At 40.4% G+C, this 16245-nt stretch overlaps 1 protein-coding gene across 2 annotated transcripts in view; it reads left to right on the top strand.

Annotated features, from left to right (window-relative positions):
* PITPNB (phosphatidylinositol transfer protein beta) overlaps positions 1-15893 on the top strand; it is a 63428-nt gene extending 47535 nt beyond the window's left edge. The window contains exons 9-12 of one of the 2 annotated variants that reach the window (XM_032883284.1): positions 6948-7058; positions 8902-9024; positions 12575-12660; positions 13854-15893. In XM_032883284.1, the coding sequence (XP_032739175.1) occupies positions 6948-7058; positions 8902-9024; positions 12575-12622 (282 nt within the window). In that variant the 3' untranslated portion in view covers positions 12623-12660; positions 13854-15893. The remainder of the gene's footprint in view (positions 1-6947; positions 7059-8901; positions 9025-12574; positions 12661-13853) is intronic. The other variant, XM_032883283.1, reaches the window with a different exon arrangement.
* Positions 15894-16245: the final 352 nt, after the last annotated feature.

Here is a 16245-nt window from a genome sequence, read left to right as displayed (position 1 = left end):
TGAGTGACTACAAAAATACGAAGTTTGGAGGCATGGAAAATGTGACTGATTGTCCTGCCCCAGGAAGGAGGCTTTCCTTTTTATTTTCATTTTGCCTATTTTCATGAAACTAGTTTAACCTGTGATTAGTTTCATCTTTTCATTTGCTTACTCCATTTAACATTTCCTATTTGCCCAGTCAGACAGGAATCTTCCACTTCTGAACCCTACTGAAGTCCTTTGTTGGTGACCTTTCTCATGGTACTTTTTGTGTCTCATGATGGGGTACTGTTTATGTGCTCACCCTGTCTTCCTTCCCCACCTCCTTTGTCCCCTTGTATACACTGAGTTTTCAGCCATAGGCTCTGTGTCTTCTGACCTACTTAATATGGTGCACTGCCTAGCACAGAGGTTTGCTCCTGGGAGAGGCTTAGTAAGTATTTGCTGGATTCAAGTTAACTGCCTTAAACCAAATAAAACACAATCAAATGTTGGACTTGCTGTATACTTACAAAGAATATAATGCCCATTGTAGGTATGTCCCAGTGGCTACCAAAATCTAAACAAAACTGAGGGAATGGTATGGCTGAGTGAGGAATTGGGTTTTGCTTGAAATTTTGCTGCACATACTTCACATATATTCTGTAATCTTCTGTTGGTGTTTACTGATGCATGCACTGGCAACAGCCCCAGCAGTGCATTTATTTTTAACTTTCTAAGTGAAATCTGGGTTGGAAACTTAACATTATGAAATCAACAATTGAAATTGAGCATTCAGATTGTCTAAAATTGAAAAATTAAAATATGAAGGCAATGCGAGCCTACCAGAAACGCCTGTGTCCTTCCGAAGTATTGACTCTGATTAACTGTAGCACATACCAATTCCATCTTCATCCCAACGCATTTTAGGTTGGAAAAAGTGTGTGGAGTTGCCATGTAGCATGGAACTATAAGAGGACCACATTTTCAGAAAATGAGTTCCCAGAATGCCTTTGGGTTTGTTTTGTTTTTTTCTAATTGTCTTTTACATTTGTTTATATTTGTTTGTCACAGATATAAGAAACTAGTTCTTGTGAATAACGTGGCCTGATTGCTCACCATTCCAGTCACACACGCTGCGTTTTTGTTTAGTTCTGTTGCGTGGCTCCAGTATACATTCCTCTCCCTCAGGCCCAGTCCGCATACCTCAGAGTAACCTAATACACGTCGTTAAATTAAAAACACAATTTGAGTTTGGGGGTTTCATTTATGGTTAGAAACATGAAATGTAAGGAATTCAGTGAATACACAAACTAAATACAATTTTGGAAACATTTTCGCAGCTAGCTTGTGCTTGCTGTTTTACAGATGAAATTTAAATTATGTCAAGATGAGTCATAATTTGGGGTTCTTCAGTTAGCTCAGGATTTTCATTTAAAACTTGTGACTGTTCTTGTCTTTTGGTGACCAACCAGTCTATACATTTTATTTTCAATTGCTCTTTTAAATTTTCATGCTTTAATCTATATACAACTCATATTTATCAGTGAAATAATTGTATTTACTTCTAGATTTAGGAAAGAGTGAATCCTGTCTTGCTTTAAGTTAGGAAATGTTAAGTTTGGGTTATGTTGGAATGTTGTGAATGATCTGAATTTGAATTTGGCTTTATTTGCCTTGGGTTTTTGTTTTGTTTTGTTTTTTTTGTTTTTGGTTTTTTTTTTAACCTGATGGAAGAGGAAAGAGTTAGAAAACATTTGTATTGTTTAAGGCTAGAGAGGAAGCTCTGCTCGGCCCCAGTGAGCCTCCTGAGAGCTGAGCAGACAGACTGGAACTCCTTTGGGTTCTCTGGATCCTAGAACATTCCTCTGAATGTGGAGGCCCAAATATTTGCCCTGTTGAGATTGTTTACATTTTAAAAATAACACATTTTTTCACAAGAATATTCCTAATAACTTTGAAGAGTATATTTTATGCTGCATGTGTACCTCATTTTTACTTTAGAAGTTTAAGATTAGGAAAAACGTAGTATGGACTGGACTAAAGTTAGATATTTAAATCTTAATTTAGCTTTTAGCTTGATTTTGTGTAGCTTTTATTTATTAAACATCAAAATGAAAAGAAGCAGGAAAACATTTAGATTGTTTATAGTCAAAGAAGAATGAAGATTTGAAATAGTACCCAAGGCAATTTAGGGCAAAATAATTCTTTGTCCTAAAATGCTCAGCTTAGGGCAAAAACTTCTGTAGTGTATTTTTGAAGCATAATTTTTTTTCTTACTACAAAATAATATATATTAAGTTTTGAAAATAAAGAATTATACACAGAAGAAAGTAAAAATCACTTAGTGTTTCACCATTTAAGTATTGCTATTTATTTCCTGATTTATGTAGTTTTGTTAATAAGTGTTTATGCCATGCACAGATAAACCTGTTTCTGTTCAGATTATGCCTTTTTAAAAAAATGAACATTCTTTAAAAAGATGGTTTTTATCTCACAAAACAAACTGAGGATAGCTGGGGGGGAGGGGGGTTAGGAGAGGGGGGTGGGATTATGGACACTGGGGAGGGTATGTGCTGTGGTGAGTGCTGTGAAGTGTGTAAACCTGGCGATTCACAGACCTGTACCCCTGGGGATAAAAAAGATGGTTTTTAGTGGCTGGCTGCACAGTAACCCATCGTTAAGTCCAGGTTTTTGTGATTATAAATAAATCTGTAGTGTTTTTCCTTACCTGATGAACGGGGATACATTTCTGAAAGTGGAATTGCCGAGTTAAAAGGTAAGTGGTATACATAGGAAATGAACAGCTTTAAGGCTCTGTAATGATGTGGGGTCAGATCTTACCCCAAGAAGATGGTGCCAAAAGTATCATTTCAGCTTTTACTTAACTACATCTAGGCAATTTCTCTATTTTTGGTTTCACCATTAAGTATGGATACTTTTTTTTTTTTTTTAATTTAAGTGATCCCTACACCCAACATGAGTTTCGAACTCAGGACCCCAAGACCAAGAGTCACGTGCTCTTCCAACAGAGCCCACCAGGCGCCCCTAAGTGCGGAGACTTTTTAAGTCATTTTTAAATTTAACCATCAGTCTTAAGGCCATACATAGCTCAAATTAAGAGGAGAATTGCGTGAGTCATTTTAGGAGCTGAGTGAGACCTTGACTGTCATATATATTAATAATGAGAAAAACACAACTTCTGTGTTCTCAGCTCTTTTTTCTGGTTATTTGAGATTATGTTTCTGTGCCTCATGCTGTAAGGTGTTGGTACTACAGAGAATTAGGCCAAGAAATAAAGGCAGCAGGCTCTTCATTTGCTTGTATGTTCTTTAATTGGTACATATTCCTCCAATTTTTCTTCTCTTTAATAACTACTTACAACTTTCATGGAAAACAAAAAGCCAGTGAGACTGGAAGACACATTTTAGATCTAGGGAAGATAGTTCAGAGAACAGGTTCCTTTTGTCCCACCACTTAAACTAAACTTTATAGATGAGTGTTAGTTTGTAAATTACCAGTATTACCTTAATTGATTTGAACAGACTGCCAGTGTCACTAGATAGAATGTGAGAAACAGACTTAGGTAATTGTTGAAGTCCTGTGTGTCCTGCTCTTGGATCCCAAGTGTGGTATGGACATATTTGTATTAAATTTAGTTTACTCTTTAATTAGAACCATGCTTCATTCCACTGCTTTTGTAAAATGGTAGGAGAATTCTGAGGAGTTGGTGTTCTGCTGAAAACACCCAAGGCTTTTGGTTAGCACAAGGTGTACAATGATTGGGAGTTTCGGAACGAAGCCGTCAGCCGCCCGTAATTAATAGGACCTTGGAATGTTCCATATGGAAGTTATCTTAGGGCTAATGAGTGGTGTATCAGAGGTTCTCAGCCGTAGAGGGAATTTAGCTCAAGTGCATGGGCAGGAGGATATTGCACTAAGCCCATTATAGAATAAAGTGCAAAATTAAAGAAAATTTTAAGACAGGCCATCAGATGTCAAGGACATGTGCTTAACTGCCTGTAGTAGTGGGCTACCCCTGACCCTGGACTAACTAAGTTCACTCATCCTTCCTTTTAGTATTCCATCAGTGGAGGATGAAAAATTGAACCTTTCCTTTTACTGACCGAGAAATAAGGCCCAGAGAGGTTAAGGATCCTATCTGCCTTGCATTGGAAGTTACCTTGCTTAATGGGAACTGCAACCCATGTCCCCCTAGTCCTAGCTACTATTTAATAGGTATTTAAGTACTATATTCTTCATATCCAAAATTGTGTTCTATATGAAGGTTTTCAGTGACACTCTTTGGATTAGAGAGTACCTCAACATTGGCTAATGGCTTATTGAAAAAATGACCTGTGAAAGACCAGTCTTGTGATAATTTCAGTGAGGCTGGGCATTCAGAAGCTAGTTGTGTGGAAGGCTGGCTGGATACTTCCACACACAGAAGCCCAGCTGAAGTGCATGGGACCAGCAGGCCAGGGACGGGGAGGGGGAATTGCAAATATGTTTCAGGCCAGGGCCGCAGCAACAGCAACAGAAGGGTATCTCTTCTGGTAGAGCTCATTAGCACCAAGGATAGTGGTTTTGTTGTTATTTATGCACATGTAATGATTCTCGACTCTACTGGCCACTTTTGTGACCTCTTACAACACCTAGCATGGATAGGGTTGTAAATGCCACCCTCTTCATACTTGCTGAATTAAACTTGTTCATAAAGTGTATGGGATTGTATATGTGTGGGTGTATATATACACATCTGTGCTGAATTTTAACATTAGTACTCTTTTATGGCAGGGGAAATAGAGCTCAGCTAACCAAATTCTTCTGTTGACATAGAACTCACCTGTACAAGGACAGTTTGCTGTATATATCATGGTTTCATTTAAATGCTAATGGTGCTACCTCACTGATTTAACCCATGTACCAGCTCATTAATAGGATGAAATGTTTTGACAGAAGAGATTCTCTGAAAAAAGTTGATCAATCATGCAGGACTCTATAGAACATGGAGTCATATTAATAATAATACCAGGAAAGAACATCTATCCGGTCTTTAGAATTCACTTGGAACTGGGACATTATTGAGGATTTGGGGGGAAATGTGGTCTGGTGCTATGATTGCATAAATGAAGAATAACTTTGAGGTTTAGACATGACCTAGAAATTCATGATTTTTTTTTTGAGAGTATGTATGTATGTATAGTTGAATGGAGCAAATATTTGCCACAGCAATGAACCGCCTGAAAGTGGGATGTGCAGAGGGGTTGCAGCTAACAAAAAGGGACAGCGGCACACAGTGTGACCAATGCTGGCACTGCAGTGTCTTGAGTGTGGGGTGAAGCTGAGAACAGTGGTGAAGAAGGGGGAAAAGCCCTTCCTTATAAAAAAGACTGCTTTCTCTTTTCACTCAATAATTCAGTGTTTATAAAAAGTGCCCCCATAGTATTGCACATGACTTTGTACTCTTTTGAGAAGTTTTACTTAAAATTGTTTTGCAAACTCAAACTGGTTATTCCTACTCTATGAAAGAATAAAAGAGAGTGAGAAGTAATATGTATTAAGCTCTGGAGTTCTCCCAGCTAAGCCTGGAGCTCACACTGTTTTACTTAGTCTTCACAAGAGGGTCCTGAGACATAGCTTTCGTCCTGTAAGTACACCGGCCCTGGGGCTTTACCAGTTTACCAAATAGTTCTTTCCTCAGACCATACCTGCAGTCCTCTCCTGCATTCTGTGATCCTTTGACACGCACCTCCTTTCCATGCACACCGTCAGGACCGTGTCTGCTTTTGCTCACTGGCATGAGCCCGTCCCAGGTGCTCTTCTGGCTCAGCCCGGGAGGCTTTTGGTCTCCTGCACACACCTTGCAAGACCCCCATGAAGCTCCCTCCTTAACCCTTTCCTCAAACTTGCTGGTGCATTGAACTTCCCACAGCAGAAGCCTTACTCAGTTTCACAGAAATGGGCGGTAATACAGATTGCAATCCCCTGCCGAGTTTTTACAATAGAAATGTCACAATTTGCCCAAAAACCCGGAAAGAACAATGAGCACCTGCACCTAGATTCACCAGTTGTTAGCACTTCACCGTCCCCTCTCTACTTCTCTTTCCTCCTTCCCTCTCCTCCTCTCTCTACACAAATGTATTGCATATTTCCAAGATTTTTGGCTGAACCGAGGTTGACATAATCTGAAGTTCCAAATTCTAATTGCTTTTTAATATTTTTCTGAAAGTACAGTATAGACATTATATTTTACTTCTTTAGTCTCTTTTAATCCAGATAACCCCCCACCTCTCTACCTTGTTCCTTTTTTTTTTAATAGCCCCCCCTTTTTTTTCCTTTCTTTCTTTCTTTTTTTTAACCATAACAACTCTTGGTTTTATTCCCTGACTTTGCCATTTGCCATTTAAACTACAAGGTGTGATCATTTGTAGAAATTCAAGTCGTGCTGTATGGGACTATCTTCAAACACTTGGTCATTGGAGATCATTCCTGCTGCTTGCCGTGTCCCTTTTCAGATTGCCCTTGCAGGGAAGATACCTCAGTTAACAAACAGTGCCACTCCCTGTGCCTGTGTTAGAAGACAAGACAGCTACACTTCGCGATCGTTGTTCATGGTGCCTCAGCACATCCACGGCGGGAGTGCGATAATGGTGTTAGGAGAACCCTGCCATATCCGAGTTCACTGTTGACACAATATGGATAGATTTGGTATTTAATATGAAATCTGAACAGGGTAATTTGAGGCAGAACAATGCACCTATTAAACTGCAGAGCCAGGAAGTAACTTCGTCTGTGGAAGGAGGGTTTTGCAGCAGGGGAATACCACTGCTTTTGCTAAAATGATTTTGAATTTCCAAATACCTGAATTAAACACGTAAGAGATTGTACTTTTCTTCATGTATGTCTGTGATGTTGTTACGCAGCAATTTTCATCAAAACATAAATATTTAAGTCATGATTTCTCCTTTTCAATTTTCTTCATCTAGAAGGAGCTGGCAAACAACCCTGACTGTCCTCAGATGTGTGCTTATAAGCTGGTGACCATCAAATTCAAGTGGTGGGGACTCCAAAGCAAAGTAGAAAACTTCATTCAGAAGGTAAAGGGTTGTTCAAAATGCAGTGACTTAAATTAGGTAGCTCTTAATGGGGTATTTTCTGTTAGCACTCTTTTTCTCACTTATGAGGTAAAAATTATTGCCTCTGTATAATTCCTCTCGTGTTTCTTTTATTCTCCCTAGAAACAGCAAAGACAGATGCCAGCAGGTTTTAAGGGGCTTTCTTTGGGGAAGAGCATAGGAGTTTTTTGTTCCAAGTGCTTTCCCAGTGGTTTGCCCAGCTGTTCTGCAGACAGTGCTTTCTGCGTACAGTATGTCCCCAAAGGGACCTACTGTCCTTGCATTGGCTGGAGGGAGAGGCCAGGCCTTCCCTGGTGAGGGGCTCCTCTGTCCTAGCTCAGCTGGCCCCCCACTCACACCCCAACCCGAATCTCTCTCTTGACACACTTTTTTACATACTTGGCACTTTCTCATGGGATGTTTTCTTTAGAGGTCCTTACTGGGAATAGTTCCCCTTTGAATCTAGGGTGACAGAATCTGAGGGTCCAAATTCTGATTACCTCTTTTTTGTGTCGTCTTTATTAAAGTGAGAGTAACACGGACAATTTGATCTAGAAAGCGGGGAGAATTGGAGCTCTGTAAATACGTACACATGTTGAAAACACATAGGGAATATGAAAAGTTTCTTCGGTGTCTACTTTTCCTGCAGTGTAGTGTATTTTTTCTGTTATCATTATTAAGAAACCCCTGGTATACCTCTGAACCCACAACTGCTCATGCCTGTTCCACCATAACTTTTCTACTGTTAAGCTGGAACTGCTCTGACATTTTTTTTTTAGAAGGGTCCTAATGTGCTGGAAACTGTGATTACTCTTGGGCCTGCTTACAGCTGGCCCACGATAGGCACTCTGTAAATGTTGGCTTCCGTCCTTCCTCTTGGATCACAGTAATAGATTAACAATCTAGTTCATCACACGTGTAATTGATGAAGTCCCTTCTGTTCGTGGAAAAAAATTATAGAGTTGAAGATTGTCCAAAAGTATTAAAGTACTCCCTGTTCAGTGCATTTTTTTTCTCTTCTTGGGAAAATTTTGTAAAATTTAAATAATGCAGCAATTAAAACCACTCATTATATACATGGTTGTGTGTGTGTGTATAGTTCAGTAACATGGGAGTATAAAAATTGATGGAGAGTGTGTAATAATTCTTTTTTTTAAGATTTTACTTATTTGAGAGAGAATGAGAGAGGGAGAGAGAAAGCATGAGAGGTGGAAGGGTGCAGAGGACGAAGCAGACCCCCTGCTGAGCAAGGAGCCTGATGCAGGGCTCGATCAGGAACTCCAGGATCATGACCTGAGCTGAGGGCAGTCACTGAACCAACTGAGCCACCCAGGTGCCTGTGTGTGTAATAATTCTTGATTTAGGTAAATGTCTATTCCAAAGAACCAGGATTCTTTAGTTTCAGTACACATTATAGTCTACCTCATAGTATTTTTTTGCATTGCAGAGAAGAATGACCGTGTATAGTCTTACAGTAGAAGGAGTCGAGTTGACCTTTGGTCACTGAGATATAGATAAAGGTAAAAATAGATCAGGTTTAGCAGGAGTTGATGTGGGATCAGAATGTGCGCACCATGGTTTTTTTAGTTCTTGATAAATTGTGCTGCCTTTGCAAGGAAGGATTGTTTCACATTTCACAGGGAGATTTTTCTTTTTAATTTGTTTTACAAAATGGTAATGGGATGGAACTAAGATTTCTACTAGTCGACAAAGTGGTCTTTTCAAACCAGGTGTATGGAGGTTGCATGGGTTAACTGGGACGTAGAAAGTATGTTATTGATCTTAGATTTTTGCTGTCTTACACTACTTTTCTTTTTTTTTAAAGCAAGAGAAAAGAATATTTACAAACTTTCATCGCCAGCTTTTTTGTTGGATTGACAAGTGGATTGATCTGACAATGGAAGACATTAGGAGAATGGAGGATGAAACTCAGAAAGAACTAGAAACAGTAAGACTTCCCCTGTTTGTGGAAATTCTCTCATTTCCCCTTTCTAAAACTGTGTGCGTGCTGAGTAAGTGTAGACTTAGGATTAAGAAGAATGTCGTTAAAAGCTGTTTTTTAATATTTACCCTCATCAAAGTCTGTTTTCTTAGACACTAACATCCCTTGCATGTTCTGATTTCTCTTTTCTTGAGCATCTTCCGTGAAAGTAGACTAGAGCTTTATTGATCTAGAGTTGGTTACCTGTAAAGTGCCCAGTGGTTCTGTGTTCTTTGTCATGCATTAGCTCTCTCTTATGGTTCATAGTCCTTTTAGGCACTCACTTTATCAGACCAAGTTGCCTTTGGCTCTTATCACTGAAAGTTACTGATGTTAGCACAGTAAGTCGTACTTCCCTCTTCTATAGGTAAGTCATACTTCCCTCTTCTATAGAAAAGATAAGCGGGGCCATATTGTCACAGATGCCAGAAATGTCTCCTTCCCTGCAGCTAGCACTGAATCCTTAGCTCTTCACAAGCTTTAGGCAGAAATTGAGGTGATGCTTGGGCTGGAGGTCAGCATGCCATGTTTCATAGTTAAAACCTGCCCTAGCTCCGGCCCACCACCAGTGAGCAGGGCAGGCCCTGCGTCCTGTGAGCGCCCCCTTTCTGCCAGGGTTGGATTCTTCCCACTTCATCTTAGAAGAGTCTGGTTTTGTTTTTGCTCTGAGCTGCACTGCTTTTCAGTTGAAAGTAAGGCCCTCCTGGGGGGAAGTGAACCCAAGGAATGTCCGGGATAGGCTAGTGGTTTCCATGCAGTCATCCAGAGTCCCGCCAGCAGTCCCAGTTTTGGAAGCCCTGCAGACGGGAGTGTTTGACAAACGCCTGTGTGTGAGGCAGGACCCCCACTTAATCACAGGAGAATGGCAGCAAATCAGGTTCTTTGGCACAAAAGGAAATCTATTTGTCTGGCACACAGCATTATAAAGAATCTGTGTTTAAAATTGCTTACTTTTGGTGATTACAGCAGATCTGCTTCTAATTAGCTTTATACAAACCTTCTGAGAGGACTAGGACATATTTTCTTTATAAGGCAATAAAATGTTTTAACCTTATCTTATACAGAAAGTAAACTTTCAGCAGTCTCCAACTTATGAATGGATTTTGTTCCAAAGTTTTAAGTTGACTTTTTGGAATTTGGGATATGTTTTACCATGGAGACAACATTATAAATTGGAGTTCAGTTTCTAGGCCAGACAATAGAAGCCTCTTTGACCTCCATTTCTCATACTAATAGTATGACTCTGAGTTCTGGATCTCAGGAATAGAGTGATAGAATGGCAAGCATGGAGGGCTCTCCCTCATCCCCTTAGTTTTAGGCTGGCCCCTAATATTTAAGCCAGCAAGAGTAAGTCATGGATACTTCCTTTTTCCCCTTGTCCATCTCCCACTTCTGTCTCTCCTTTTTCAAGAGTCCAGTGCCCTTACCTAAGAAGCACCCCTTCTCCCACCCAGTTTTAGTCCCTTTTCCCTTGTCTTGCCTGATTCTGCTCCCTCTAGGTGCTCCAGGCTCCAGAGACACCTGTCAGCTGTCCCCAGCCCCCCTGAGCAGCTAGGGACATGGTGACCATGCTCATTCCTACTAAATTCACGGCATAGCCTTGGTATCTTCAAAAAGGATTTGCCAGTGTTGAGATAAAACAAAACATACTTATTTTTCTTGGTTTGAACTCTCAAAGAAGAGTTTTGGTTTTGGTTTTGGTTTTTTTTTTTTAATATTTTATTTATTTTGAGAGAGAGAGTGAGCATGAGCTCAGAGGGAGAGGGAGAAGCAGACTCCTGCTGAGAAGGGAGCCCAACGTGGAGCTTGATCCCAGGACTCTGGACTCATGACCTGAGCCAGAGGCAGACGCTCAATGGATTGAGCCATGTAGGCGCCCCTGGTTTTGAGTTTTACTCTGAGAGGACTGTCCATAAAATGAGGAAAAGAGGTCATGGTTTGGAGGGTGAGGGATGAAACCCTCCCCGGTTAGAGCTCTGAGCCCTCCCTACCTCTGGACCTCTCAGACAGACCTCTTCCTTCAGAAGGGCGTCCTTACTTGCCTCCCGAGTTCCCAGTCTCAGGACACAGAGCATTCCCAGTATGAACACAGTAAGTGCCCTGATGAGGTGGGGACGCTCGCGTCCGTCTCTTGCCGCGGGCCTGCAGGCTCCATCCTGCTTCGTCATGCAGGTCCGTAAGGTAGACGAGTAGTTACACAGAAGCCCGGTTTATTAGAAGATACCGTTGTTGTGCCTACATGGCTCAGCCTGACCGATTCCCACATGAAAATCGTAGAAATCTTTTGTTGGTTCAGGGTTTGGGGGTACGTGTCAGTTTCTTTGTTAAGTATTTCCAAAACATTTTAAGGCAATTTCAGCATTCTTTGCTGATCATCGTAACGTAAAATCCCACTTAAGTTACTTTGCTCTGGGTCATTGGGGAGGCTTTATTCCACATCACGTTGCTGCTGCTTTGAGCCTTGACAGTTGGTTTGTGAGCGTCTTCAGACTCTGGCCAGTAGCACGCCTGCAGGCCACAGCGCCCTACCCAGAAAGCACCTGCCTCATGATGGGGTCTTAACATTTCCAAGTTTTCGCCACCAGAGGTTTCCCCTTTTCTTGAGGTCCTGTTTCTCTGAGACCTGATGAGAGATTTGATACATTGTATTCTCTTCTTAATTCACAAATATTTTAAGACTTGGATTTCGTTCATATGGGTTTTGGCTCTGGAGAAAAGGAACAGCATCTTGAGACCTTAGGCATGACAGGAATGTCCCTGCCTGGAATCCTAAAGAGAAATATGGGTTTAAGGCTCAGCTGCTAAAGAAGTACCGAGGGTAAACTTACTGCCTGTTTGTTCACAACTGGCACTTCTGCGGGGCGGGGAGAAGTGTTGAGGTTTAGAAGTGTGTTAATTACATCTGATCCTTTTTCTGTCCATTCTTTTCTGATTTTCTCATTGAGTTTTTTGGAATTGTCTGTGGTCTACTATACGAATGCCTGTCCTTTCTGATGCATCCTTATATCCTTTGTTTTTTTCGTACATTGTTCCCGTGCTCACTTGTTCTTCCTTTTGTCCTCCATCTTTTAAATAAACTTCCCATGAAGAACTCCTCTCAGGGACTCTAGTCTCGGAAGCAGCAGAGGTGGCTGTACCTCGTGTCTTCCTGTCTGGTCCAGGGACTATGAGAATCTGAATCAGACTGTCAGGGCATTTTCTCACATTGTATTAGTGAACAACAGTTCATTTACCCTTGGCTGTCTTTGATAATTTCATACCATCTGCAGGCTTTTGTTTCCTGGATTCAAGAATAGATACACATTTTTTTGTGTTGTTCTAAGAAAAGCCTTTTGCAGTTATTTAGATAACCAACATTACGAGAGGGGCCTCAGAACTTCATTCTCAGTGTGGATGTGGTGTTATGAACAGGCAGCAGTCATTCACAATCTTTCCTAGATCCTTTCTTCTGCCTTCGCTTACTAACCCAATTTAGAGTCTGTGATTTCAGCAGCTCATGATTTTATTTTACGTTTAGATGCGTAAGAAGGGTTCCGTCCGAGGCACGTCGGCTGCTGATGTCTAGATGAGTTCCCTGTAGGGTCAGAGACAATATCAAACTGTGTAAGTGAAGACCCGGTAAAAAGAATGTTTAAAAACCAGTACCTTGTTGGTAATGGGTAGTTAACTTGCTGAGCAGAGACTAAGTATTAAATGTGGTTTAATTTTTAGAATTTAAAGAGATAACATATTTTAGAGATTGATATGGAACACTGAAGTTAGAGTTTTATTCTGTGGAACGGGTTGAATATAGTAATCTCCAGTTAGTGCTTAGTGTTAGGGCCAGAAACCAACTGTCAGGCATACTCGTTCATCATGTAGTGTTGTCCTGGAAGCCAGCTGATTCTTCATTGATGGCCAGTTAATTGACCTATTTCTCAATAGGACCATATATGGTTAGTAAGGAAATACATAAAAGCATTCTAAACCAAACAGAACTCCTTCATCCCATACCAGAAGGGATCCCATACCAGAATCACCTTAGTGATTCATTGTAGTTGAAATTTTTTCTGAACATCTCAACGTCTTCCTTCATGTTGAATCTTCAGTTACCTTTACAGTTAGCTTTAATATGTATAAATATGCCTTGGTTTTCACAATAATATAAAACATTTCTCTGGCTTCATTTCCCTAACATAAATTTATATGCTCAGATAAGAGATAGTCCTTGAGGGGAAACACAGGAAAGCAGCACGAGTAAACACAAAGGGACAGTCCACTGCCACCAGTTGTTACTGTTGAGCTGCAGTGTTTATTGAGGAAAAGCACAAGACAGAAAAACACTCTCCTCCCTCACTGTGGTTCTTTGGTGCTCCTTACGTGTGCTACCTGCTCTTTAGTTATCGAATTATCGAACAGGGGAGAAATGAAGTGTTCAGTTGTGAACACAAGTAGTTGTACAAATGAGAATAAAGGAACTCTGCCAGGATTCCTCCAGAGCCCTGTCTTTAAATACAGTGTTCATTTAGAAAAAAAATAAATTGTTACTTTTGTTAAGTTCTTCTAAGTTCTGTGACTTATTTCTACTTCCAATGTATTTTCTCCCTGATGAAACAAAATGTTATGTCACAGTGAGACCAAAATTTTCAAGAGATTCAATTTTTTAAAGTAGTAGTTGAGGTACATTTTCTGCCAAAAGTTTTGCCCCGTTGAGGATTTTTTTTTTTTATTTTTCTGGAGATGTATGTGACACAGTAACATTTTTTGCGTGTCTCTGTGTTTTAACATATTGCCCTGTCTTTCGCTTTTTTTTACAGTTACGTAATCAAGGTCAAGTGAGGGGAACAAGTGCAGCCAGTGATGAGTGAAGAAGAATCTGACCAGTATCTTGCAGTGTTGACGTTTCCCAGCCGTGTGCTTGTGATGATGGACTCACTTGCACCGGTTCCCAACCACGTGTGTATATATGTTTGTGTGTGTATAAATCTGTAGCTGTATATAAAACGCATGTAGAGCTACAGATCAAGATACACACACTTGTGTATATATGTACATACAAACATACTGAAAGGATTAGTACAATTTCTCCAAAGTACTGTACCTATCTTCAGCAAGAATGCAAAAGAAAATATTTTCAATATATATACCTGGAACAGATTTTAATAATTATCAGAGTAATACCATTAATGGACAAATTGACTGCAATGTAATACTAGCTGGTATGTTTCATAAATGTCAAATTGTGGACCAATATATACAGCCTTTTATTACTTTTCTGTTCTTTTAAATTAGTCTCTTACAAATTTTTATTTTAGTTCCATGAGCAACAGACTCCCACAGAAAAATGTATTCAAAATCTTTTGGTATTCCAATGAGTCTGGAATGTAAACTTTGAATGTATTTATAACGATTTATTTCGGGATGGTTATTATCTTAAATTCAAATTGGACAGTGTCTATTAGTAAGGAGTATAGTTACCGGCCAATTTTTACTTGTTTGCCCTGAGGGGAAAAAAATCCTTAAAAAAAAATTCTGGTTTTTATTGGATTTTTGTATTTTAAATTTCAAGTATTTTTCTACATCAGATGTAACAAAAATGGAGTTGACAGTTTGTGATTTATAATAAACACTATACAATTTTCAGGCTCCTGTTAGGCAAACAAAGAAATTGATGAAGAAATGAGTAGCATCGTAGGCTGTAGGAAAACTTGGAAGTAGAGCACTTCCATGGAGTCTTATTTCTGAAATGACTGTTTTCTGAAATTAGAGCTTGGAAACTATGCAAATGATCTAGATTCCTCACAGCTGACACACTAGAATACAGATAATGATGACGGGTTTTTTGTTTTTTGTTTTTTTTTTGCTCTTTTCATATTGAAAATACACCCTGAGGGGAGGCACTGCCTTTGAGATGGCGGGTAGTGGAATTTCGCCTTTGAGAAAGCGGATCAGAGGCAGGATCAGAGGCAGCCGCAGGCTGGTCTCCTGGCCTGGGAGGTCCCCCTGAGGGGGCCGTGCTCTGCCGCCCACGGGGAGGTGCTCTCTACTAGGATGCCATTGGAACCTGTCAAGAGTAAGCTTCATGAACTTGCAGGTTAGCAGCTGCTGCCACCTTGTCCTTCTTCCTTCTTTAAGAAAGGAACCATAGCTAGGTAAGATTTTTATCAGCTTTCTCTGTCCAGATCCAGTTTTTCTCCTGTCAGTCGTGGAAGCTTGACTAGAATGATATTGTTGAAGCCTTCTGGTCACAAACTGTCTTCTTCAACCTCTCGTCCCTCCTGCCACATGCCGGTCCCTGTAGTCCTATCACATTTGTAATCTGATTTGCTGACAGTGCTGCCCACCCTGCTACCCGTTTTCCTACACGCCCTGTGTCCCCACCGTGGTGGTGGCCGCGAGTCAGATGAGGGTGTTGAGGATCACTCCCGCACCGTGATGCCCTGTTAGCCTTGGCTCCGAGCCCCACATCGCATATGTCCCTGGTGTACTCAGGATCAAGACTGATGTTTACTCTCTGGGCACTGTTGTAAGATAGGTGTTGTCAAAGCATAATCATTGTCTGCAAAGTGTTTGGTGCAAGGAAGATTATTGCTAATTTTGTGAAATAAAGAATCTCGCCCTCTCCTTTTAATGGACTAAACTCTCACTGGCGTCTGTAGCATTGTTGGGAGCTTGGGCGCACATGGAAATCCATGCCTAGTGCACGGATTCTAATGTTTTCCTAACAACTGTGGAGATTTGAGGGAATGCGTGGTGAATGTAAAATATCTAGTTTACTTGGCAGTCTCTTGTGTAAATTACAGTAAAACAAAGTAAATGAAATTGAAACAAAAAATAAATTTGATCACAAAATGCCACTTGTGTGCTTGAGTGGTTGTTTCCCCGGTGCCACGTCTGGTTCAGCACACTGCAGACCACTTCTCTGCCTCTTTCTCAAGACGACTCTGTTGTGCAGCCCTGACATTCTGGGAAAAATAAAGGAAAAACATGGTTTTTAAAATTTTTTCACTGCAGACTCTTACTCTTGAAATGTGCCTATGCTACAGTAACCTGTTACATTTGTTTTCTTAGATGATATTCTGCTTTTAAAAGCTAAGGAGAAAACTAAAGAAGGGTTATTTCTTAGTGGTCTCAGAGGTTTTTTAAAAATTGTGTTTCCAGGGGAAAAATAAGGAAAGCCAATAGTATTTCTAGAAGCACTCAGGATTT

This window comes from Lontra canadensis, unplaced genomic scaffold (assembly GCF_010015895.1).
Source record: "Lontra canadensis isolate GAN:19392208 unplaced genomic scaffold, GSC_riverotter_1.0 scaffold87, whole genome shotgun sequence".
NCBI lineage: Eukaryota > Metazoa > Chordata > Mammalia > Carnivora > Mustelidae > Lontra > Lontra canadensis.
This window is presented reverse-complemented; position numbering and strand designations above follow the sequence as displayed.